Source organism: Manis pentadactyla, chromosome 2, assembly GCF_030020395.1.
Source record: "Manis pentadactyla isolate mManPen7 chromosome 2, mManPen7.hap1, whole genome shotgun sequence".
NCBI lineage: Eukaryota > Metazoa > Chordata > Mammalia > Pholidota > Manidae > Manis > Manis pentadactyla.
Window position 1 is genome coordinate 134,011,979 of NC_080020.1, and position 25,867 is coordinate 134,037,845.

The following is a 25,867-nucleotide window of genomic DNA, read 5'->3' on the forward strand; positions in this document are numbered from 1 at the left end:
TCTCCATGGGGCTCGCAGCATCTGGTAATACATGGCACTTGGCCGTTAACATCGGAAAAGTCCCCAGGTTTGTCCTGTTCTCCTGACAGCCTTGCACTCAAGGTAACACTTTGGTGAGTGATTTTTGAACTTGGATCATATTAAGTCATTTGCTGAAGTCCAGGAGATAAAATATGAAATAAACTGTTACTTGTTAAAGTAGAAATGCCTCAACTGCCACTTTCCCTTCCTTCCTAACTTCCTTCCTTCCTTCCTACCTCTTGGGTCCTCTAGAGCATAGTTTAAAAACTCCTGGCTTGGATCCATGTACAGTCCTCCCAGGTCCGTCAAAATCTTAAGCTTGCTTAAATCTGAAGCATTCCAGCTCAGAGCAGTTACAAAAATCACGAGTGTGAAACGTTCTCTGTGATACAAGGTATTGCAGCATATTAGAACAGTTTGAAGGCACTGTCGAGTTGAACAAAGGACATTGAGAGCTGATGCCAGAGCAGGCTGGCTGTGTCCTTGGGTATTTCAGCTTAGGTACCCGCCCATCGCAGATGCCTCAGTTCCTCTGGAGCCCCCTTCCCAGGCTTGCCACCTAGTCGCTTCATTCAGTCCTGGCAACAGTAAAGGGCAATGCGCAGGTCATCACAGTCACCCCCCTGGATGGCGCTGCCCCTGTAGCTCTACAGTCTCCCTCCCTCCTGGAGCTGGGCTTGGCCATGTGACTTGTTTTGACCACTGGGATACAGAGAATGTGAGGCCAGGGAGGCCTGAAAGTGTTTTGCTTGCCATTAAAGTTCTCCAGAGAAACAGAACCAACAGGATATACACAGCTATATAAGAGAAAATTTATTACAGAAACTGGCTCACATGGTAGCGGCCACTGAGAAGTCCCACAGCTGCCATCTGCAGTGCTGGTGGAAGTCCCGAGCTGAAGCTGGAAGCCCAAGAGCCGAAAGTGCCACAGTCTGAAGGCAGGAGGAGCTCCAAGTCCGAGCTCGAGCAGAGAGAGTGGGTTTGCTCCATCCGGGCTCTCAGCCCGTGGGATGATGCCCACGGGAAGTGGCGAGGAAGATCTCCTTTCCTTAATGTGCTGATTCAGATGCTGATCCCCTCCGGAGACACCCTCCCAGACATGCCCAGAAATAATGGTTGCCAGCTGCCCGGGCGTCCCTTAGCCCAGTCAACACATAGAATTAACCATTGCAGTCTACAGTGAATAAGCACAGCCCTTGCCCTGTCCTTCCCCACCCCTGTCAGCAAACACTTTCCACTCTTTCTGCTGTTTCCTCATGTATTTCCCTCCATAATTCTAAATATAATGCTTATAGTGGTATTTCTTGACTTGCAGATTTAGATCACAATTTTATGGCTGTTGAATTTATATTAAGAAAAACCACGATTTAGCCTTATTACCATATTACCTATCCTCACACAGATGTATTTCTCTTCCTCACTTCTTCCCCTAAAAGGCTGAACATTTATAATGTGTGTGTGTGTGTGTGTGTGTGTGTGTGTAGTTTCCCTTTCCCACATTTATGGATGGAGAGGTTTACACATTCCATGTTTTCATTACTTGAGCTATGTAAATCTTGTCTACAGATAAGTCAAATTGTATTATAGTGTTTATATTTCCTTTCCAGTGCGTTTTTTGGTTCCTTCTATTGGGAATTGTTTCTTTCTTCTCCCCTTTCTGTCTGTCTTCATCTCTCTCACCTGACCTTTGCACACCCTCAACCAGGTCTTTTTTCGAATTTTTATTCATACTTTTCATAAGTCATGCCTCTTAGATAATGCCTCAGTTGTTCGTTTTGGTAAGCTACTGAGATTTTATGTGTGTTTTTTTCCAGCTTTATTAAGCTGTAATTGACATAAAACATTGTGTAAGTTGATACAATGTGATGATTTGATATGCTTATATGTTGAGAAATGATTACAATAGGGTTAATGAATACCTCTATCACCACACGTAATTACCATTTTCTTTGTGTTGAGAACTTTGAAGATTTATTCTCTTATCAACTCTTAATTATATAATATCAACTCTAGTTGACAATACAGTATTGTTAACTATAATCATCATGCTGAACATTAGATGCCCAGAACTTGGCATCTTATAACTACAAGTTGTATCCTTTGACCAGCATCTCTCCATTTCCCCCACCCCAGGCCCTGGTAACCCCCATTCTACTCTATTTCTCTAAGTTTGGCTTTTTTAGATTCCATATGTAAGTGAAATCACAGTATTTGTCTTTCTCTGTGTAACATTTCATTTAGCATAACACCCTCAATGTCCATCCATCCATCCTTCCATATTGTTGTAAATGGCAGGATTTTCTTCTTTCTTATGGCTGAGTAATATTCTATTCGGTATGTTTACATATATGTGTATATATATATGTAAAATATATTATATATTATATTGACTAATACAGCAAGCAAAACACCTTAAAGCCTCTGCTAACCATATCTGTCTGTCTATCTATCTCATCTTCTTTATCCATTCATCTGTAGATGGACACTTAGCTTGTTTCCATTTATGGGCTATTGTGAATAAACCTGCAATGAACACGGGTATGTAGATTTTTCTTCAAGACACTGATCTAATTTCCTTTGGATTACCAAAGTACCCAGAAGTGGGACTGCTGGATCATATGGTATTTCCTTCATAACCGTTTTGCATAGTGGCTGCACCAATGTACATTCCCACCAACAGTGCACAAGGGTTCCCATTTACTCCACATTCTTGATAACATTTATCTCTTGTCTTTCTGATGAGCCATCCTAACTGCCAACCTAACAGGTCTAGGATCTTTTCAATGCCAAGTTAGGAAACTGTGTGAGATGATAGCTCATTGTGGTTTTGATTTGCATTTCCCTGATATTAATTAATGATGTTGATCATCTTTTCATATGCCTTTTGACCATTTGCATGTCTTCTTTGGAAAAATATCTATTCAAGTCCTCTTCCCATTTTTTAATCTTTTTGATAGAGCTGTATGAATTCCTTATGTATTTTGGATATTAACTCCTTACCAGATAGATAGTTTGCAAATACTTGCCCCCGTTCCATAGGCTGCATTTTCATTTTACTTGTTGTTTCCTTTGCTGTGCAGAAGCTTTTTCATTTCATTTCAGGTCTGACTGAGTTTTGCTTTTGTTGCCTGTGCTCTTGCTGTCATATCCAAAAATTGTTGCCAAGACCAACGTCGAGTTTTTTTCTATATGTTTTCCTCTATGAGTTTTACAGTTTCAGTTTTTAGGATTAAATCTTTAATTCATTTTTAGTTAATGTTTGTGAGTGATGGAAGGCGTCCAGTTTCATTCTTCTGCATGGGGATTATGCAGTTTTCTTAACATCATTTATTGAAGAATCTGTTCTTTCCCCATTGAGTATTCTTGGCTCCCTTGTCAAATATTAGTTGCTTGGATAAGTGTGGGTTTATTTCTGGGTTCTTGATTCTGTTTCATTGGCATATATATATACATATATATATGTGTGTGTGTGTGTGTGTTTATATATATATATATGTATATATATTTATTTATGCCAGTACCATCTTGTGTTGATTACTGTAGCTTTGTAATAAAGTTTGAAATCAGGAAGTGTGATGCCTCTGGCTTTGTTCTTTCAATACCATCACATTGGGGGTTAGGATTTCAGCATATGGATGAGGGGGGGACACCAACATTCAGTTTGTAATACACCATGAGCCCTAGTCAGATGTAAACATGTTAGAGCACTGCTGCTAGCTCACCTCCCACACTCGTCAGCAAGAGCTTTTCTGCTCTTCTGGCCACTCCTTCCTTCCAGCTTTAACTGGGAGGGTCAGAAGCTGTATTTAGGAAGCAGGAGTAGAGTACAAGCTGGGGAAGAGAGAAGAAGCTATGCCTTCTTCTCTCCTAACTACAGGCTTTTGACTTGCAGCAGCTGGGCTGCAGGAAGTAGAGAAACTCAACTTGGAATCAAGTTTTGAATTTGGATGCCTACATGGGAACGGATGTTTCAAATGTGGAGTTGATCTTTTGTGATTTAAACCTTTAAAATTTAAAAAATCTAACCATGACTGGAACATTTATAGGACTGAGTTTTTATCCGGGAGAAGAGAAACTTCTCCACTACTGGTTTTAAAGCAAAAATGAGATTTTAATAAGTTTCAGTGGCTTTATGATTATATCCCAGAATTTAGATAGTTCATCAAAAAGTTTCCATTTACCTGAAAATATTATTATTTTTCCCTTACTTAACTTGAGGGGATAAAATTCTAGGCCATTATATTTTTCCATCACTTCAATGATATTATTCTGTAGTCTTCTGACATCTAATGTTGTTGAAGAGAAGTCTGTGACCCTAAATTATTTGTGAATCTGAATGTCTTGCAAAGAAGGCACTGACAGCCTTTGTTCTGGGCTACCTTTTTAAGGATGGTTATGGAGCAAACAAGCTTGGAAAATCATGATGATGTCTCCTTGTGGGGCAAGTGGTAGGTCTGCGTGGCACCTTGGAAGTTAGAGATCATGTCTGTATCACAGTCTTCAGCTCTCCTCAATGCACTGAGTTGTTTTTCTTTTTTCCTGTTAGCGGTGGGAGTTATTTTAAGCCCATTGTCATCTTTTTTTGCTCGGAACATAGGGAGGACCCTTTAGACAGAAAATTTACTAAATTTAAATAAATAATCACTCTATGAACTTGAGTATTTGATCACTTTTACATGGCCATATACATAATCCTGAAGTTGCAGGTATTGTCATAGCAATTTGCTGTTGTTAATTCCCATTTGACAATATTGGTCTTAGTTTTACATGCATTGTCTATATTTTTCTCCTCAACACTTGTTTTAGAGTATTTACCCTACTTTTCTTTTCTTTTTTTGACTTAACTCATCTAGGCTTCCTTGTTGTACTCTCTCTTGGGACTATCAGAGCAGAGGCATTGCTATTCTCAAATTTTGCAGTGGCACCAGCCCCATTTAATGCCTCACACACTTCCCTTTCACCTTCCTCACACTAGATTGTTACATTTCTCATTTTATGACTTTCCACTTCTTCAAACTGCCCTTATTGCTGAAAGTTCCACATTGTAATTTGAAAAGCAGAACACTAAAATATCCATTTCTGAATGATATGCCAACTACTGGGCTGTAATTGTATTCAAAATTGATAGTTCGGCTAAAACTTTAACTATTTTATTCAACTTGAGAGGTATATTTGTAGCTGATTATTCCTGCTTATGGCTTTACCTAGAGCTTCTATTTTACAGTTATATTTTGTACCACGTTAGATATTTTTCCATCTACTTGCACAAAGCTAGATAAAAATGTTAACAAAGACATAAAAGTCACATGTTAAACCAAGAGTAGTATTAGAATCACAAATGATATACTGCATCATCTTTTATTTTTTTCTGAGATGTATTGCTATGGAGAAGATTCAGCCCAAGACTATGATGGCAAATACAGGTATACCAAGTTTCAAACACCTAAAATTATGAAGCTAAAACTTCTTTCATATGCTGACTGGAAATGAAAAGGACAATGTGTTCAGATAAATGACCTGTGGTAGAAAAATAAATACTAACTGTGCAGATGGAATGTGTCTTGCTTGTTACGTGTGTTGGAGTGCATGTTCTCCAATGGAGAGATGTTTCATCGGTTCAGTCCCTGTTCTGCAGTGATTTCCCACAGGACACTTTAACCCAAGGGAAAGTAGGAAACTGTGTGTAGGATGGCAGAGAATTACTGCAGCTCTGCCCTTTCCCCATAAGTGAAGTGCAGGGTTTCTGAACCTGGGGTCCTTGGAGTCCCCAGGGGTTCTCAGGGAGGTTTTGTGTACAGGGGCCATAGGTTGTGTGTGTATTAATGCAAAGTGGGTCCACATCTTCTGTCACATTCTCAAAGGGGTCCAGGCTCTTCCAAGTGCCAAGATGGCATGTGACAAGGTCTCCTTTTGACAATTACATAAGGGCTGATGTGTAGTAAGCACTTATGACATGCAAGGACTTGCTAAAAATTCTTTATGGTTCACTTCAAATGGACACAAAGTAGGGAGATAGTAAAATGATCAGTCAACTGATCATCCATGGACTTACCACTTAAACAGTCATCAGCATTTTGCTAATTGTAGCCGTTAAAATGCATGGTCTGATGTACCTGTCATAGCCAATGTAATTGTCATAGCTACCTTGAGAGGTGGGTACTGTTGATATGCTTGTTCACAGATGAGGAAACTGAGGCTTGGAGAGGCTCAGTCACTGCTGATGGTTGCACAGCTAGTGAGTACTGTGGTTTGAGCCTGTGGCTGGCCAGCTCTGGGGCCACTCCAGGCACGCTGCTAAGCATCTCCTTTCGTGAGTGGTTCCCAGATCTGGAGAACGTTTGGCTCATCACTTTGCATTCCGACTCCTGAGGCGGGTGCCTGCGTGCCCTGGGTGTGCCTTTATCTTGGAAGATGCTGCCATTTACAGAGCACTGACTCCACTTTACTCATGGCTTTATTCTGTTTTTAAAAAATTCATTCTACCTGCTTTTATTCTAATAAAGACTCTTTGAGAGAAGTATTTTTATTTCCATTTTGCAGGTCAGGAAACCTCAGAATGGCTGCTAGCCAACTTGAGCAAAATTACATCTAACAAGTGGTAGAGTTGGTGCTAGAATCCAGACATTCAATATCCTCATCTCTCTGACGCAGACTGGACTCTGGACTCTGGGCTCAGGTAAATGTGGTGTGATATTTTAAAGGAAAAAATGTGTACTGTGTATTTTCTAGAAGAGAGTTGATAGTTGCAGTCAGTGAGCAGTGACTAAAATCGAGCAGTAAGTGGAAGTAGCAGCTGTTTCAGCAAAGGGGAGGGTGTGAGGCTTCATGAGCGAGCACCCTGCCTGCCCACCGGGCAGTGTGGTGTGTCCTCAGGTCGATCAATCAGGTTCTCAGCGTTCAGAGCAGGCTCTTGAACCAAGCTTGTCCCTTGGGCACCACAGGGCATGCTCCCGTGGCTTGTGCACAATTTTAATAGGGAAACAACCCACCCTTAGATGTATAGTAATAATTAACTTGCATTTCAATATATTGTAAGCCCATATTACTGCTGGAACATTAAGACACCATGATGGCTTGGCTAACTGGTTGGTTAGAAAAATCACATACACTTATATAAGCATAGAGTGCTCACAGATACACATCCACCTATTGAGATTTTTCTCCCTTCTTCCTCACTCACTTTTTACCTAATTTTTAAAATTCATAATGATCATGGATTATTTCCTATCATCAGGAAAAAGCATCCAAAAATGTAACACACAGATAGGGAGGTGAGATTTCACTTTTTACCCCCAAGGCTTACCTAGGGGAGGGTTTCTGTCCAGGTCTCTGGGGAGTGTCTCAACAAAGGCACCTGTTCTCCCTACTTGCCCCTTTCCCGTCACTACTGGCTGGCACTGCTTCATCGCTTATGTGACTCCGGGTATGGCCAGATAGTAACCCTTGTTGCGACACTCTTTGGACGCGATGGGGAAGCCTTCCCCACTCTGGGCCCTAGGGAGCATTTCACTTGTGCAATCGTTTGAGAATTCAGGCAGCTTGCTGGACCTTGCAGCCATCTCCTGCCCATCTGAGGGGCAGGGTGGGGCTCAGCAGAGACCTACCTGGGGAAGATGATGATGGTGGAGGACATCGGAAGCACCAAATTGTCCTCTTGGACTTTCCTCTGGGAAAACATCAAAGCAATCAGGGGGAAGCCAAATTTGTCTTCCTTTTGGGGAGAGAGCAGTTTGTGGAATTAAGTAGTCCCGTTTGTACCCCGATGAGGGAGAAAGTGTTGGATGTAACTTGAAGTTTCTGCAAAATCAGGAAGGAATGCTGTCCTCAGAGCAGGTTTCCGAAGACAGGATACATGTGTGGTGTCCCAGACCGACAAGAAGGTGCCTGGGGGACTCCCCTGTCCCCACCCTCTGTGCCGAAGGAGAGTTGGAATAGGCAAGTCACTTAACCACCCTGTACCTCAGTTTTCTTCTGTGGAACATGTGGAGAAGTAGGGCAGTAATGATGTGATGATAAACACATTAATGCACACACATCAATAGCAGCACTTAATAGATATTAGCTATTGCTTTTATCACAAATGGTGGGAGGTCACTGGGGCCTGTGGGGGCAGACTAGTCCAGGAAGAGGAAATGTTGGTGTCGTAATGACTCCTTTTCCAGCAGCCAGCAAACCCCTGAGTCGGGTGTGGCCCCTCCCCCAGCCTCACGGTGTGAATCAAGTGAGCCTGAGCCTCCGAGCTGCCGCCTGGGAGAAGCCCTCTGTGCGCAGGGTGGTGACTGTGGCTTTTAGGCACACCTGCTTGAGAAACTGGAGGCCACAGGGGGCCTCTCGACTCCTTTGTGCCTTGGTGCTCACTGCTCTGCAATGGGTTTGGTGACAAGCCAGGGTGAAGCCCCGCCCTAATTCCTGCCAAAGTTCACACCCCGGGGTAGGTGGTTTGGTGGGGACTCACTCTCGGCATAGTTGAGAAGACTGGAAAGAATGACTTCCAGTTTAACTGGGAAATGGGAGGGAGGGAAGTAAAGGCAGGGGTCCTGGGTGCTGGGATGGCCTGACTGGTGCCAGGGCATTTGGTGGCTCTGAGCTGCCCTATGGGAGCCTCTGTGGAGGTGTTAGGCCTTTGGTGCTAGGTGGTCTGCTGAGGGGGAAGAGCCACCTGGTCGCCCGGCCTGCCATCCCCAGGCCAGCACTGAAGGCAGGTGTGGCTGATCTTGGAGGACATTCTAGAGGTAAAACTGGTGGGCCATCTGGGCACTAGCTCAGTGGGGTCCCAGCCTCATGCCTGGGATGTGCAGTCAGGCGCTCTCCATGTGTTTCCTGTGTCAGCACCAGCAGGGAATCCCAGCCATGCTGACAGTGGGAGGTGGGTCCAGGAGAGGGGTGGCCCTTCTCCAGGCTGACCACGAGGCCCCGCTCTGCACGGGATACCTTGCTTGGCCTTCCTCAGCTGCCACTGGTGACTGGTGAGGACCAGAGGATCCCACTGCTTCTGGGCCACCGGGGAGAGCCCAGACTTGCAGGGGCTGGCCCCCTCCCTCCATTGTGCCTTATTGCTGTTGCCTCTTGGAGCTGCTCATGGCCTAGTTGTCCTGTGGCTCACAAAATAGCTTGGGAGTTGGGAGGAGCCCTCTCCAGGTGAAGCGGGAGTGAATGGTAGCCTTAGAATATAGGCCTGAGTCAGGATGGAGAGAGGAGAGGGGAGATCGCCCTGCTAGCAGGGGGGTGGCAGGCGCATCCCCTGCCCCAGGATTACAGCTGGCTCTGTCAGAAGTGGGGCTGCACCCCTGGAGGGAGGGTGCCTCCTGGACAGTGCCTGGGAGTGGTAGTAGCCAGCCCTTCCTCCACAGGCTGTGAGTAGGGGCGGGGTAGGGTGGGGCAGCTCTGTGCTCACGGCATGTGTCTGGATGCCTGTGCCCCTACTTGCTCCTTGTGGGGACACTGCGTGCTGGCATTCACGCTGTGGTATAGTGGCCAGTGGAGGTATCCCAAGGTGCTGGGTGGAGTCTGAGAGTCCTGAGAGGCTGCAGATGGAGTCTACAGGTCTGTCTGCTGAGGGTGCATGTGTGTCAGCCCAGGAGACAGTGGGCAGTGGCCACATTCCTCCCTGAATGGCTGCACATCTCAGGACTCAATCTAAGGGGAGAGCAGACGGGTGGCAGGAGCCTGGGCAGCCCTCAGTGCACAGCACGGAGAAGACCACTCACAAGGCTGCCTGGAAAGGTAGGTGGCGGAGCCCACCTCTGCCCCTCCCCCTGGGGTGGCTCCCATCCACAATGCCAAGAGCCAAGTTCCGAGAGTGATGGTCGATGTAAACCTGGTTATGGCCAGTTTGGGTGGAGAAAGTCAAGTGCGCTGAAGAGTTGGTGAGGAGTGTTGGCCCAGGCCTTCTCCAGGATGAAGAGGGAGGGGCGGGGCCAGTGCAGACCACGCTGCTGTGCTTGTTGTTCTGGTGACCTTCCCTGTGCAGCTTTGGGCAGGACCTTGCTGGCCAGGTCCTGAGAGAGAGTGGACCCTGGGCAGACTCGGCTGCTCTGGGCTCCCCTTGGGGTGACTCAGCACATGCTGTCCGGTTCCTGGGCCCCCTGGATACATGGGGGTTGATCTGGACTTTCTGGAGGAGGTGGGGGGTTACAGAATGTGGGAGGTGGTCTTTGAGGAGCACAGGAAAAGTTGTTGGCTTGGTCCTGCTGCTTTTCTTTGGGGGAAAGACCAAGAGGGAGGAGGCCAGAGGCCTGGCCTGGTGAAGTGGGGCTTGGGGGCTGTGAACGGAGCCGGGCAGGGCAGGGCTGGCCAGGAGCAGTGCGGTCAAGGAGGTCCTCCGGCACCATGGACTGTGCATTACTCGTAACACCGTACCACAAATGGGCTCACTGCAGCAGATACTGTTGTCTTAAGAGTTCTGAAGGCTAAAAGTCTGCAATCAAGGTGTCTGAAACAGGGCTCTGCCCTGCTGGAGGTCCTAGGTGAGGATCCTCACCTCTTCTGGATGGCAGGGAGAACATGGACCATGAAGTAGAGTTCTCATGGTGGACTTATCGTCACGGGTGTAACTAGTGATTTCCTCCAGCCATTTCTGCAGAAGACAGATGGTTTTGGGACCAAGGGACCAGCCCAGCCAAACTGAACTCAAGGCCCTGCTCCTGGTGCGTGTTGCTGACCCCAGGCCGTCATCATCTCGGAATAGCAGCAGCCTCCAGGGGTGGCGGATGGCCCCAAAATGCACTTTTATAAGTGGTTTCTGCTGTGAAAAGCTAGTCTAGGAAAACTCAAAGAACTGCCTTGTGGGAAAGGCCACATATCTGCCTTTTCATCAGTGAAGTTCACATAATGGGCTCAAGAGTAGAAATACTGGTGGATTTGTGTAATTTCCCTCTTCAAAGTAGCATTTACACTATAACTAATATCACATGCTAAATTAGTATTGGGTCATTATTTGTTTTATAATGCCCTGCTGTGTTCTAGTAACACTTGTTTGTGTCACTGGGGGCAACTAGACACATAGGGCATGAGAATTGTCCATCTATATCCTCCCAAAGGTTGGATTGTCTGGGCTGTGGCCAGGCCTACAGCAGCTCAGTGACTCTTAGGACATGGCACATGGCCCACGTAACCATCGTTGTGTTCTCCTTACAAGGTTGTGCTTAGACCCTTGTCTGCTGATACGGCCCCCAAGCCTCCCAATATGAAACGATGAATTCCAGGCTTCAAGCTTCTCTGACCTGGTGGATTGCTCACTCTGCAAAGGCTGCACTGACTGTTAAACTTGGGGCCTCTTTGAGCAGATAACAAAGCCACATTGGTGGTTCTGTTCTTATATGTGCAACCTTGGGAAGATCTTTTCCACTGTTTGCTGTCTCACTGGTATACTGAAGTGGGCAGAATCCAGGCCTTCAATTCTAGCCAATCTTAATACCCTGGCTAGACTTTGTGGTCTGGCCTAGCTCCCCAAAGCATGCCTAAATCAATCTTCATGGCTACGGGATGGAATAATTGATGTGACTGAAGCCAGGCAGGTACCAACCTTGCAGGGGGTGGGGCGGGGCAAGCAGCCGAGTCAGTCTCAGAATGAGTGGTAGAGGGAGGTTTGTAAAGACTCGTGGAATTTTGTACCTGGAATAAAGGGGAATAATGCTGAAGGAAGAAATAGCAGAATTCTACTTCATAGTTTGATGTTTTCTAGACGGTATGTACTCTCCAGATGGCCGGACCACATACTTGTAGACTTCAGTGTTTTCATTTCCTTATGACCTTTTTTCTTCATATTGGGGAACATAAATTTTGTTTTTCCTCAATCCAGGCACAATTCTGGGTAGCTGTGCTTCCCAGGTATAGATGCTGCATTTGGGCGCTTCAGTTAGTAACAGGACCATGCTTGTTGTAGTCACTGAGGATCCCATGGTGGGTAAGTCTGCATTGGTTAGGGTAACACTAGCTGCTGTGACAAAGACCTCAAACCAGAGATGCTTACTTGTCACTGACTTGTCACAGTTCTGATGGGTGCCCTTCAGATTGGTGCCCTAGGTTGGTTAGGAAGAAAAAAAATCCTACCCAGTTCTAGAATTAAGATTTTGAAAAGAAATGCCTACTGTTAATTGTTGTTCCATGTGGTCATTCAGGGACTTTGGCTGACAGTGGCTCTGCAGTTTTCAAAATGTGGCTTTCAAGGTCAGCCTGATCCTTGGCACTCCAGCCAGCAGGAAGTGGGGAGACTGTGGGAGGACACATGGAAGATTTATGGGCCGGGCCTGGGAGTGGCACTCATCACTTCCGCTCACATTCTTTCTTCCAGAAAGTTCCTGTCTGCCCTCTCAGGCCCTGCTCAGTTTAATGGGGAAGAGTAGCATGAGAACCAAAGGCAGTGGAGGAATAGGTCTTAGGCAATCTTTTTTTCAACCTCCTATAATTTATAATAATTATAAATTCCAAATTGCCCCAACACTCAGAACTGCTCAAAGGAGAAGAACTCTAAGATGGAAACTCAAAGCTTCCTGTTGCATGAGACAAAACCGTATTTGAAATTTTTAATGTCCCTTTTACATCTGTTTCTAGTAAGCTGTTACTTATTAGTGATGCTGTTTAATTTTATTTACCTCAGTGCAGCTCCTGGTCATTCTTAGTCTCTATTTCTTGGGAAAAAATAATAAATCCAAACCTTTACAGAAGATTTAAACTACTCCAGGCTCATATTTTCAAATTACTTCCCAATTTTACAGATGGGGACGTTGAGGCTCAGAGATGTAGGAAGCTTCATTAAGATCATGCATCATTAGGCATAGGGCCACAGGCTTGTTAGTGCCACACTAGTCGCTGAACAAGTAAACCTCTAAATCCCAAGGCTTAACACATAGGCATTTGTTTCTCCCTTGAGTGACAGCCCAAGTAGGGCTTCCTAGTTGATGGGTGACTTTTATGCCCTGGCACCCTCTGTCTTGTGGTCCTGTTGCTCCCTAGGACCGTGCGGGCACTCAGCATTCAGTGGCATCCACCCAAGCTCATTTTCATTCTTCCAGAAGCATCTCTTCCTTTGCATGTGCCACAGGTGTGCTCATGTGGCCACAGGTGTGCTCATGTGTGGTGATTGTTGTATTTTCATTTTGTCTTGGTGCCCCACACCATTAACTGCATTTTAAAAATAACGTTTGTAAAACTTTAAGTGAAGGGTTTTTTGGTCTCTTAGGTTTTAACTTCAAAATATAACAGAGAAGCAATGCATTGTTCAGATTCTCAAATTCAGCCTTTTATTTTCCTTTAGCTTTTTCTCAGTGAAACTGCATTTCCTGGCAATGTGTGTTCTTTCACACGCTCTCCTCTCATTTCCCACCTTGAGGGTTCGCGTCTGTAGGTGTTTTGACAGATGCCTGGCTCGAATGGGCTCCCATGGAGAATGGATATTCCCTGGCTCTGCCGTGTTACTGCTCAGGCTGTTAACAGTTCTTTAAATGGATTCACCGAGACTCAGCTCTCAAGTCACTACTGGCCTTTTAGAGTTTGTTTGCCACAGGAGGTGATGTTTTTAGCACTTTCTAAAGCTCTCTGAACCTGTTCCACAGTTAGCTGCTTCTCGTGAAAATCCTAGGTTGGTTAGGAAGAAAAAAATCCTACCCAGTTCTAGAATTAAGATTTTGAGAAGAAATGCCTACTGTTTATTGTTATCCAGTCTCTCCTAGTGAGCCACTTTGGGCCCAAGATGAGGTGCCTGAGATTTCATAGCCATGAAGGGTGGGTGAGTAAGAGGATTAAAGGTGGGAGGCAGCACGTAGCCAGCGATTCTCTGCAAAGTAGCTCTACCTCAGGACCACGGCATCGTCATACTTCTCCAGGTACCTCCTCTCTGAGACCAGCACTGCCAGTCACTTGCTCCCAAGCAATGTGCCATTTTTCCTGGACATCCATGGACTTGGCGGCTAATGGGAAGGCTGCTTGCTGAGCTTTCTGCAGCAGTGCAGGGACGCTGGGACAAACACTGGCCCTTGCAGGTGAAACTCACCACCCCTCCCACTCCATCAAATGCAAAAGTCAGCGGAGGCCAGGGCCACACCTTTCTTAACGTGGAGGATTGGACTGGGGCTGAGCTCTGGGTGCAGCCCCACCCCTCTGTCCTGGCTGAGTCTCTGAGTGTGCCCTAGGGCTAAGGAGAGGCTGTCTGTTCCCTGTCTGGCGAGAACTTGGCCAGAAAACCTGCCTTGCAGGGGCTTCGGGGTAGACTAGGTCTAATGGGAAGGCTTATCTCCCTGGGGATTTCAGAAGTCCAACCTCTGAGTCTCTGAGATGTGAACAAAAGACATTTGGTGACATCAGTGTGAATGGGAAGTAACGTTTCGCCTCTCAGCTTTATGTTTCAAGTTGTTCCACAGAATGCATTTACATCATGAATTCACCTAGATTCTAAGATGTTACTGATTGTAGAACACATGATTAATTAATAACAGTATTATTCTGTGCACGTGAGAATGAAATACTATAAAATGTGCAATTTGCCTGGGGAACACATTCCAAATTTTGGAAATGATAAAATGTGATGAAATGGTAAGGTGTTTTAGCTCAGGGAAATAAATATCTTAGCAAAGATTTTCTGCTCTAGACTAGAGCAACCTCAGCTCCTTTGGTAACTGGGGAGGCATTTGTTTTTCAGGTTCGTTATCCCTTTCTGGCAGTGGTTTCGGGTCTGCAATTACAGGAGCAGTCAGAAGCCAGCGGTTCTGGCACCGAGGCTCCCGCAGGGCGATTTGTGGCTGTAATTTCTGCTGTTGTCTGTTTCACCACCCATCTAGCTAGCGCTGAAACCCACTGTGAGCCAGCAGACCTCTAGGGAGTGAATCTGCAGGCAGATAAATTCCTCTGTCCCTGCCTACATTTGAATGCTGTTGTGGGGACTAAATAGAATACAGATCACCCCCGAATTGAATTCTGTGTACCTGATCTGCTAAGGAGAAAATTGCATATCAAATAACGGTTCTGAGACTAGGCTCTATCTAGACACAAAACTTGCTTATAGCTTTTGATGTTTTTGGTCATTCAGGCATATGAAACCTTTTTGTCCCAATCATTTCAGGATCTTGGACATTTTATTCTGGAGGAAGTTTTCACTGCCTGCCCCTGCCAACTCCTACCCCTTGTCATACCCGCAGTGTTCTAGAAGATATGGTATTTACCTCTGTTACTGAGGTTGGCACACTGAATTGGACCCATTTGGGTGCAGGGGCAGGTCTCATCTCTGTAATTATTTAACATAAGTAGCAGCATGCAGCCAGCGCATAGTAAATGTATGCTGGTGCAGGCGTGCAGGGAGAACTGGCATTAGAAACTCTAAGGGTCTTATTAATGTGTCTTTGGCCCTGGAAGGGAATGCATAGCCCCCTCTTCTCACGTGGAGCGCGTGGCTGAGGTGTTAACTAGTGCCTGGTTGGTGTTCTGCATATTCTTTTCTCCTTGATGTGCCTCCTCATCAGGCCCTTGTCTCTGTTTCCTCTTATCACCCGTATATGCTGCGGGTGGGAGGAACCCAGGAGGCTGGCCGAGCCACTACAGCCAAGGAAGTCCTCACTGTGCTGCCCAGCACCATTCGGCAGAGCAGGAAGGGAGAGGCCAGTTGCAAAGTGAGAATGCATGGGTGTTAGGGTTCCATCCAGGATCCATGCCAGCTGTTGGCGGAATGGGTGACCTGAGGCCTGGGGCTATTTGAGATCATCAGGAAGACCAAAGATGACTCACTGGCCCACTGCTTATCGGCTTTCGCCATTAGTGTCTCACTCCTTTGAGGCTGAAGCCTTTTATTTTCAAGAGTTCTAAGTAACATAAGACTCTGTGACAGGGACATGGGAGGGGCAGGGGATAAAATGAGTGTCAAGGAAATTAAAACACAAAATCTAAATTTTGTCGTGAGATGGCTTTGCCAAGAGGAACATTCACTCGCCTTCTGAGACATATGGAAATCTCCTCTGGGCAAGAGCCTGGGGGCTGTGGTCTTTCTTGAGTCTCACCAGCAGTCTTATCAATGTACAGCTTGGGACACTGACTAGGAAACAGCCTCTTTCTTCTTTCTCTGTAGCAATGCTCGGCTTCTCCCAAGGCTGATGCTCGGGGTCAGCTTTGACCAGCTTGGCCTCCATGGTTCATTGTTCTGTGTGGAATTAGGTATTTTTCAGTATAATTTTCCCCCGTGCAATAATCAGTGATCTCTTTCTATTAAGTAGGAAAACAGAAAAGCTGCTTTGACAAGGAGTGTGTGAACTTCATATACAGGAAGTATTAATGAGTAATACTTCTGTGACCAAGGAAGAGTGGACTTCCTGGTGGACATGCCTCAGAGACACAGCAGGATAAATCTGGATCCTTCGAAGCTACAGTTGGGATTCTGGGACTTTTACCTGCTGCAAACTTGTTGACCTTATAAGCAATGCAATACCAACACAGTGGTTTCTGAAAATGTCTAAAGTTTATGTTGTCCTATGGTGTGTTAAAAAGGCAGAGCATTATGGAGTGAGGATGGGGAGTGTCCTAGAGCTGATGCAGAAGCATGCCTGGTTGGCCTGTTTGTCCTGGGACCCCAATCTTGGGGTGGGCCCAGTGTAGCCCCTTTTGGATTGACCCCAGGCTCATCCAGAAGCTCTCCCCTTCTCACCCTAGGTGTATTGTTATTCTCTGTGCTCTAACATGGAAACCCATCCCATGAACCAACCTGCAATGCATTTTGTAGCTGATGTTGCCTTAACAACCTTCAGTATGTGTCCCCCAAAGAAATCTTTCTTTAATGTATCAGGGACCAAAAAATATATATAAAAGAAAATCATTGCAGTATTTCACTTGAGATCGTGCAGATAATGACAAGGTCCTTTATTTATTTATTTATTTATTGGAGTATTTGTGGCTATTCAATTAAGCAGCCACCAAACAACGGTGAACCCACCGCTATTTTCGAACGCGCACTGTCTTGGTGTTTGTAGCTCGCCATATGTTTGAAGTATGACATAATCCTTATGGAACACATTCAATTTGTTGCTTCCCAACTTCAATAGAAGCAGTTAAGTCTGTCTGCTTTTAGACAAATTGTTAATGAAAAGGTAGCTGAACAATCATTTTCTTGTAATATGCAATTCTGTCTCCTTAAATACAGGAGCCTGACAGAGCCATTCAGCATTTAGTACTTTCCTATATAACTGAACTCTCTCTGACCCTCTGAAACCCACAATTGGAGCAAAAAGAGAGAGAAAGAGTGGGGAAGTCAGCTAAAAATAAATACTCACCTGTAATACACAGAAACCCAAAAATTGAATGGAAGGTATATTTTACTTTATTGTTTCCAGATAATGTATGAATAATCTCTTTCTGCTGCCATATCAATTTTTATTGATTTTAAAGTATTTCATGATGCAATGTTGGTGCACTGTTTTGAAAATGGTGTGACTGTCTGGAAGATTCAGAATTTAGAGTCTTGAGCTTTCCTCTCTTTTAGCAATGAGTCGTGCTGCTGATTATTGCACAGACGCATGATGGCTCCCTTCTTCCCAGAGAGTGACAAAGGAGAAAACAGAAAAATTGGCCATCCGTCCAAGCAAGCTTGTGTTTTAACTTTTAATTTTTTAAAACATAAATTCTCCAAGAATTTCTTGAATAGAGAGAGCTGAGCAAAGACAGTCTTACATCCTGTAACTCTAGAGGGGCAAATGTGTTCCCAGCCTGGGGCAAATAAACCTTTGAGGCTGATCAGTCAAAGGGAAAAACAGAGGGGAGAAACCCATTTATTGCTCATAAGAAGTTGTTCTACTCCCACTTGCCTGTGTCTCTCCTGGTCTTGCCTGGGAAGAAACCAAAGAAAAACCCCTCCAGTCCTATTTCACACTCACCTCTTTCCCCACCCCTTGTAAGCACCTATTGATAGGGAGATGGACTAAGGCCAGGTGAGAGATTCTGGAAATATTGCAATTTTACCCACGCATCCCATTTTAAAATACAAATGTAATCATCTGACAATTCTTTAGGACACAGTGTTGAATAGTCATGGCTGGTATTTTAGAATGCTTACTCTGTGCATCCCATGCCCGGGCCATCTGTGTACCTCGCTGGATGGGCTGTGATGATCACCCCCATTTGATAGATGTAGAAATGTGGGTCGGAGATTAATTAATTTGCCTAAGATCACCCAGCAGTTTTTGGGTAGAGCCAGTTTTTGCAGTCAGGAAGGCAAACTTTGGAGTTGAGAGGCTTATTAATTCCTCCATGATGCTGAAGGATGGCTGAAGATCACTTCATTGGAAAAACTTGTTGACTCAGACTATTTAGGGGTGTGGGGGAGGAGCAATCTGAGGGACAGAATGTTTAATAAGAAGTGCAACCTTTTTTTTTTTTTTTTTTTAAGGAAAACAACTCAGTGTTTGTTTCAACAAAAAAAAATTTAAGCTTTCAAGCAAAAAGGTTATTAAAATACTTCCTTCTCAAATTACATATCTGTGTAAAGCTGAATTTTCTCCATGTATTTCAATTCAGAAATAAGTATTTATGTGATTCATATATACATATATTAAAATGATTTATGTACAAGAATTGTCTATTAAGCCAAACATTAATTTGCAGAAATGTAAAATAAATGTCACACATTTTTTGTCTTAAAAGTTATTTTTCCTAAAAATATTAACTTGTACTGGGTTTATAATTTGTAAACGAAATATTTTCAAATGTTAGTTTCAGTTTCTAATGTGGTAAATATTGATATAACCCACATAACAAGAGCTCTTTGGGCCTTCAGTAATTTTTTTTTTTTTTTTTGATAATTATTTTTTATTGAAGGGTAGTTGACGCACAGTATTACATTACATTAGTTTCAAGTGTACAACACAGTGATAAAACATTTATATACATAATTCTAGGTTCCAGCTATCACCATACGAAGCTGTTACAATATCTTGACTATATTCCTTATGCTATACATTACATCCTGGTTACTTATTTATTTTACCATTGGAAGTCTGTCCTTTTTTTTTTTTTTTTTTTTTTTTGTGAGAGCATCTCTCATATTTATTGATCAAATGGTTGTTAACGACAATAAAATTCTGTATAGGGGAGTCAGTGCTCAATGCACAATCATTAATCCACCCCAAGCCTAATTTTTGTCAGTCTCCAATCTTCTGAGGCATAACAAACAAGTTCTTACATGGAGAACAAATTCTTACATAATGAATAAGTTACATAGTGAACAGTACAAGGGCAGTCATCACAGAAACTTTCGGTTTTGCTCATGCATTATGAACTATAAACAGTCAGTTCAAATATGAATACTCATTTGGTTTTTATACTTGATTTATATGTGGATACCACATTTCTCTCTTTATTATTATTATTTTTAATAAAATGCTGAAGTGGTAGGTAGATACAAGATAAAGGTAGAAAACATAGTTTAGTGTTGTAGGAGAGCAAATGTAGATGATCAGGTGTGTGCCTGTAGACTATGTGTTAATCCAAGCTAGACAAGGGCAATAAAACATCCACGTATGCAGAAGATTTCTCTCAGAACAGGGGGGTGAGGTTCTAAGCCTCACCTCTGTTGATCCCCAATTTCTCACCTGATGACCCCCCTGCGACTGTGCCTGTCTTAGGTTGTTCCTCCCTTGAGGAATCTTACCCATCTCTGGCTAACCAGTCATCTTCCGGGGCCATACAGGGAAATGTAAAGTTGGTAAGTGAGAGAGAAGCCTTATTGTTTGAAATGGTTAGCTTTTTATTTCTTTGCATATTTATGTCCTGTGGCTTCTATGCCCAGCATTTGTCTTGAGGTATCTTTACCACTTGGAAGAATTATGATACTCGGTAAATTTGATATGAGGCACGAATTCTATTTAAGGGTTGTAATTAGGAAGGAAGAAGAAAAGCTATAGAAGTAGCAGGCGGCAGAAAACCTGGGAAGATTGATTATTTCTTTGACATATCTTCTTGTAGAGTAACTTCAGCATGTATAGGTTTTAAGCTACTACTTAAATTGCGCACACACATTAACATAATAGGAGTATAGTTACATAACCAAAGCATATCTGTAATTACCAGCCATCTCCAGTGAAACCAAGAAGACCAGTTAGGCACCTTGGGCATTTGTGAAAACTTATCTATGATATGGTAGATATTGTCCAACTGAACTTGAACAGTCTGAGAGAAATCAGACAAATTAAAACAATCCATTCCTGGGGAATGTTCACATCCCTTATGTTCTTTTAACAGTAAATAGTCTGTAGTTGTAAGATTTTGGAGCGCTACAATTTGCACTTCTCCTAATTCTTGGTTGAGTTCCAACAGTATAGATCCAGTCAAATTTGTTGTTTTACTGTATGCACAGGCCAGCTTAGATATCTCCCTCATTCCCATGGCAAGTCCAGGAACTGGTGGGATGAGTGCATCTACAGCTGTAGCAGTGCGTGGATCTTTGTTGGGGTTTTTTGATGATCATCTTCTGGCATGAGTCTTCCAGAGAGTGCTGATGTTGGAAGTTCTCTTTCATATTGTATCTTAGTTCATTTTCGGGGTTGCCCAATTAGGCTTTGATCTTCTGTATAAACGCAAACAGACCCTTTGCCTACACTTTTATATGCCCTTTATACCCTTGTGTAGAACTCATTGGAGGTTACCACACAGGAACTGCCCTTTTTTTTTGTTTTGTTTTGTTTTGTTTTTGGTATCACTAATCTACACTTACATGATGAATATTATGTTTACTAGGCTCTCCCCTATACCAGGTCTCCCCTATAAACCCCTTTACAGTCACTGTCCATCAGCAGAGCAAAATGTTGTAGAATCACCACTTGCCTTCTCTGTGTTGTACAGCCCTCCCTTTTCTCCTACCCCCCCATGCATGTTAATCTTAATACCCCCCTACTTCTCCCCCCCCTTATCCCTCCCTACCCACCCATCCTCCCCAGTCCCTTTCCCTTTGGTACCTGTTAGTCCATTCTTGAGTTCTGTGATTCTGGTGCTGTTTTGTTCCTTCAGTTTTTCCTTTGTTCTTATATTCCACAGATAAGTGAAATCATTTGGTATTTCTCTTTCTCCACTTGGCTTGTTTCACTGAGCATAATACCCTCCAGCTCCATCCATGTTGCTGCAAATGGTTGGATTTTCCCTTTTCTTATGGCTGAGTAGTATTCCATTGTGTATATGTACCACATCTTCTTTATCCATTCATCTATCGATGGACATTTAGGTTGCTTCCAATTCTTGGCTATTGTAAATAGTGCTGCGATAAACATAGGGGTGCACTGATCTTTCTCATACTTGATTGCTGCATTCTTAGGGTAAATTCCTAGGAGTGCAATTCCTGGGTCAAATGGTAAGTCTGTTTTGAGCATTTTGATGAACCTCCATACTGCTTTCCACAATGGTTGAACAAGTTTACATTCCCACCAGCAGTGTAGGAGGGTTCCCCTTTCTCCACAGCCTCGCCAACATTTGTTGTTGTTTGTCTTTTGGATGGCAGCCATCCTTACTGGTGTGAGGTGATACCTCATTGTAGTTTTAATTTGCATTTCTCTGATAATTAGTGATGTGGAGCATCTTTTCATGTGTCTGTTGGCCATCTGTATTTCTGTTTTGGAGAACTGTCTGTTCAGTTCCTCTGCCCATTTTTTAATTGGGTTATTTGTTTTTTGTTTGTTGAGGCGTGTGAGCTCTTTATATATTCTGGACGTCAAGCCTTTATTGGATGTGTCATTTTCAAATATATTCTCCCATACTGTAGGGATCCTTTTTGTTCTATTGATGGTGTCTTTTGCTGTACAGAAGCTTTTCAGGTTAATATAGTCCCACTTACTCATTTTTGCTGTTGTTTTCCTTGCCCGGGGAGATATGTTCAAGAAGAGGTCAAGGAAGTGCAATCTTATTCCCCCAAGAGAATGTGCGTAGAGTAAATACAATGATGGTTTTAAAACTAGGCAAACAGTCTTGAAGATCTCATTTTACCAAAAAGGAAAATGTTTGGTCTTTAAAATAATAAAGTTTTTTTTTTTAAGGTCTTGCTTTTGTGATTCTAATACATGTTTTTTCATAGTACAAATGTCGGCTGTTTATGTATTGACTAAGAACACACCTGCAGCGCAGCCACGTATGTGCTTGGGAAGGCAGAATCCTGGAGAGGGTAGACTCCGGCTCGGGGCTGGCTTCAAAGGCTTGTACCATTACTTGATGACTGTTTGGCCTTGGGCAGATTTCTTTGTTTGCCATCTGTAAAATGGGTCTGGTGTGAAATCAACTTTTTAGAGTTGAGGACTAGTTGCACAAGATGAGGATTCTGTGGACAAATAGGTCTTCAGACCCTAGAGCAGGGCCTGGAGATGAGCTGTCGGCTGGTGTGAGCTGGCATCCCCAGTGCACAGGAATGAAGGCTCAGGACTTACGGAGTATGCGGAGGCCTGGGAGGTAAGAGCTGCCTTCTGCAGAGACCCGTCAGGAGGGGACAATGCAAAAGGGGACAGCACAACAGATGCCCCCCCATTAGCAGATGCCTAATCAGGCATGCCCAGGTGCAGGGCAAGATGGGGGTGACCTGGAGGCTGAGGGTGCACCAGACCACCAGCCTGTCCCCACTCACATGGAGACCATGTAGCTCATGGGGAACAGGCTCCCTGTCACCAGGTAACCTCCTCATAAGTTTTCACCCTAGTTTACTTGTAGTCAGAGAGGCAAAGGCCATATTGGACAGAAGGGTTAGGCCGCTTGATGTATTTCTCATGGTGAATTGGTAAGCCTGAGACTCATTCTACACATCACCATATTGTTGGCATGAGTCACACCCTCTGACATGCTGCATAGATGAAGCTTCAGGGCTGCCCAGCCAGAGGCCAGGCCTAGACCCTGGAGAATCCACCGCAGTGAATGCACCAGGGTGGCTGGGGGCCAGGCTGGCCTTCCCTTAGGGTGCAGCGCTCCTTCCTTCAGTTACTGTGAGAACCGCTGATGGCACCTGCTTCTCTGGCCTTTCTGCTGAGTTCCCGACTCCTCTTCCCACTTGCCTTAGGAGCCCAGCACCTCTGCTCCTCACTGGTGACCTTGCTTCACCCCCCTGGGGAAGGCCCAGTTCCATCAAGGCCCATGACTCCTGACACTTTCTCCTGGGTCTGGCCCTTTGCCTGTACTTTGTCCACTGGCTTTACCTGTAGGCATCCAGGTTAAGGTCTTTAACCTGGTCTCCCCCTTGGCCTCAGCTTTGGCTTCCTTTGGTAAGACCGCTGCTCTGTGCTGTGTTCTCCCCACCCCTTCCCTGGGACCCATGCAAACTCCACACCTGCAGCCTCACTGTGACCTATGGACCTCTCCAGATGGATGCTCAAAAGTCATGTTTGAAGTCAAAATCACTCTGACTCCCCAATTCTTCTTTGACCTTCTGAATTTTAAAAAGTGGCACCAGCTTTTGCCTCTTTGCTGAAGGTAGGAAACGTGTGGTCGTTTGTTCCTCTCTTCTTCCCCACACGCATTTGGACCTCAAGCCCTGGGCAAATCCTCTTCTTAAATATCACCCAAGCCAGCTACTGCTCTCTAGCCTCCTGGCCACTGCGTTCATTTGGGACTTGGGGTCTGTGCCTAAGTACAGTGACAGCCTTTTAGCTGTCTCCTTGCCTCTGGTCTCTCTCTTTCCTGCCTCTTGTCTTTGTTCCTATGCAGAGAAACAACAGTGACACCAACACAGCCTCTTTGGTGGCCGTGTTTCCTGTAGGGTGAGCTCCCAGTTTCATATGAAAGGGTGTTTGTCATCTGGCCTTACTTTTCTGGCCCCTCCCCTGTCTTACTGTTCAGCCGCACCATCTGCCGCCATGCCTCTCTTTCCTGAGAAAGTTGTGAATTTGTGTGCTTGTTTTGTTTTTGAATGCACCTCTGTGTTTTACCCTTGTTGGGGGACGCCGTTTCTCACACCCACCCCACTGTTTACTGCGGAACTCGTGTTCATGAAGGCTTGGCTCACAGGGGCAGAGGCAGGTGTAACTCTGTGTGTGCATGGCAGCTGGGATGTGTCAGTGTTCACGCTGCATCGCAATTGGTTGTCTTCCAGCCCAAAGTAGATTCTGTGCTGCTGGAGGGTAGGGCCTGCACGGTGCTGTATTTATTGTGCTCAGTGCTGTGCGTGGCCCCAGTAGTCCTTTATAAACATGTGAATGAGGTGGGAGGGAGGAAGGAACAGTGTCAGGGCTTGGGGTGTGGAATAGGTGGCAGTATACCATGGATGGGGACATTAAGAAATTTAAAGAACAACCAGATCAATGAGCTGTAACATCCCAGAACTTTGTGACTGACTTTATGTGCCATAGAACTTTGCCCTGTTGCCAACAATTTTTGGAAAAGCCACAGTCCCGATACTTAAGCACAGTGCTGTAATTCAGCTCTCCATAAAGTGGTCTTTAAATTGTATTTTGAAGCTGGGAAGTGCACATCAGTGACATGCTTAACTGTATAGCCGCAGCAAAACAGGAATCTAGACCTATCTGTATGCAAATACGATGCTTCAAGTTCATTATTGTTATTAGGAAATGGAAATACAGCCAGAGCAGAAATAACAGTATATTTCCCTTTGCCTATGTTGTGTTTTTGTCAATGGGGCTTCTGAAAGACTATGCATTTACCAAGCCATTAGAATGAGCAATTTTATATCCTAATGTAAAATTAAAGGAATTTAAGGATCTGCCTAGGAGATACACTTGTTTAATCCTATATTAATGTCTCTATTGGTTATGTTGCCTAGGAGAGTGGTATATTATTAGAAAAGAAAATGTCCTGGCCACATGTATACTTTCTAAATCTCACTGTATTTATTTTCTGACAAGGTATAGAGCTGATTTTCTTTTCTCCCATCCAAAATAGAAGATGGAGGGACAACACAACTCTTCTTAAATGCAAAGCATACGGTCAGTTCTTTGCTTTCTAAAAATAAAGACCCCATTCCTGTTGTCTCATTCTCCCTTTCCTTCCTGATGTGCTCTCATGGCTCCTCCAGCCCTCAGGTTGGAGCATCAATTGCTTTCCCTTATCCCATCAATCAGTATTCACTGGGGTCCTTGCCAGGGCCTCGCCTAGGTTGTGCAGGATCCCAGGCAAATGTCCTCTTGTTGGGGCCCCTATCTGTATCGACAATTTGATTGAAAAATGTGTCATGAAATGTGTGGGCCAATAAGGGATATTGACTTGTCAGTGACAATGTAGAATAATGGGTAGAAAAGAGATTGTATGCGCTTGTTTATTCTGCAGTCAGTGCCTGCGAAGGCTCTTCCTTCTCCCCAGCACCATCTCTTCCTGTTCAGGTCTGGGAACCACCTGCTCATCATCTTTATTGCCAAATGCACCATTCCCTGATGATTTCCATTTCCCACCTGTTGTCACTCATAATACCATGGGTCTTGGGAACCTGTTGGTATTGAAACAGTACAGATTGTCCTGTTTGGTGCATTTACTGAAGCCTGGCTGTGCCGTTGCTCATGACGCTGCACCATCCATGGTGCCAGTAGGGAGTGCGTGCTTCCAGGGCCTCTCCAACGTGGTTACTGTGTCCTGTCGAGATGACCACAGATGCAGTCTTACCCAGAACATGCAGTAACACTTGCACGATGATTTGTTTCTGGTCAGTGTACATGAACTACTCTGATCGCGTAAAGGTGTGCCATGGGATAGGAACAGAACACGGTGGGGAGGGCACTTGAAGTGCAGGCTCCTGCAGTCTGGGGCTCTTGACAGGGCCTGCCTGTCCTGGTCGACAAGGGGTGCTGGTAATTATACGCAGGACACATGGGGACAAGGGTGCGGTATGGACACGGCCTCTAAACTCAGGCAGTTCACGTTCTGGGCTAGTCAGCAGGCACAAACCCTTAGTTTCTGCTTTCTTTAT

General features: G+C 44.6%; 1 protein-coding gene across 1 annotated transcript in view; it reads left to right on the forward strand.

Annotated features, from left to right (window-relative positions):
* The window catches only part of ATPSCKMT (ATP synthase c subunit lysine N-methyltransferase), a 48,958-nt gene extending 47,986 nt beyond the window's left edge, over positions 1-972 (forward strand). Inside the window, exon 5 of the mRNA XM_057496446.1 lies at positions 844-972. Within this exon, the coding sequence (XP_057352429.1) occupies positions 844-957 (114 nt within the window). The 3' untranslated portion in view covers positions 958-972. The remainder of the gene's footprint in view (positions 1-843) is intronic.
* The last annotated feature ends 24,895 nt before the right edge of the window (positions 973-25,867 follow it).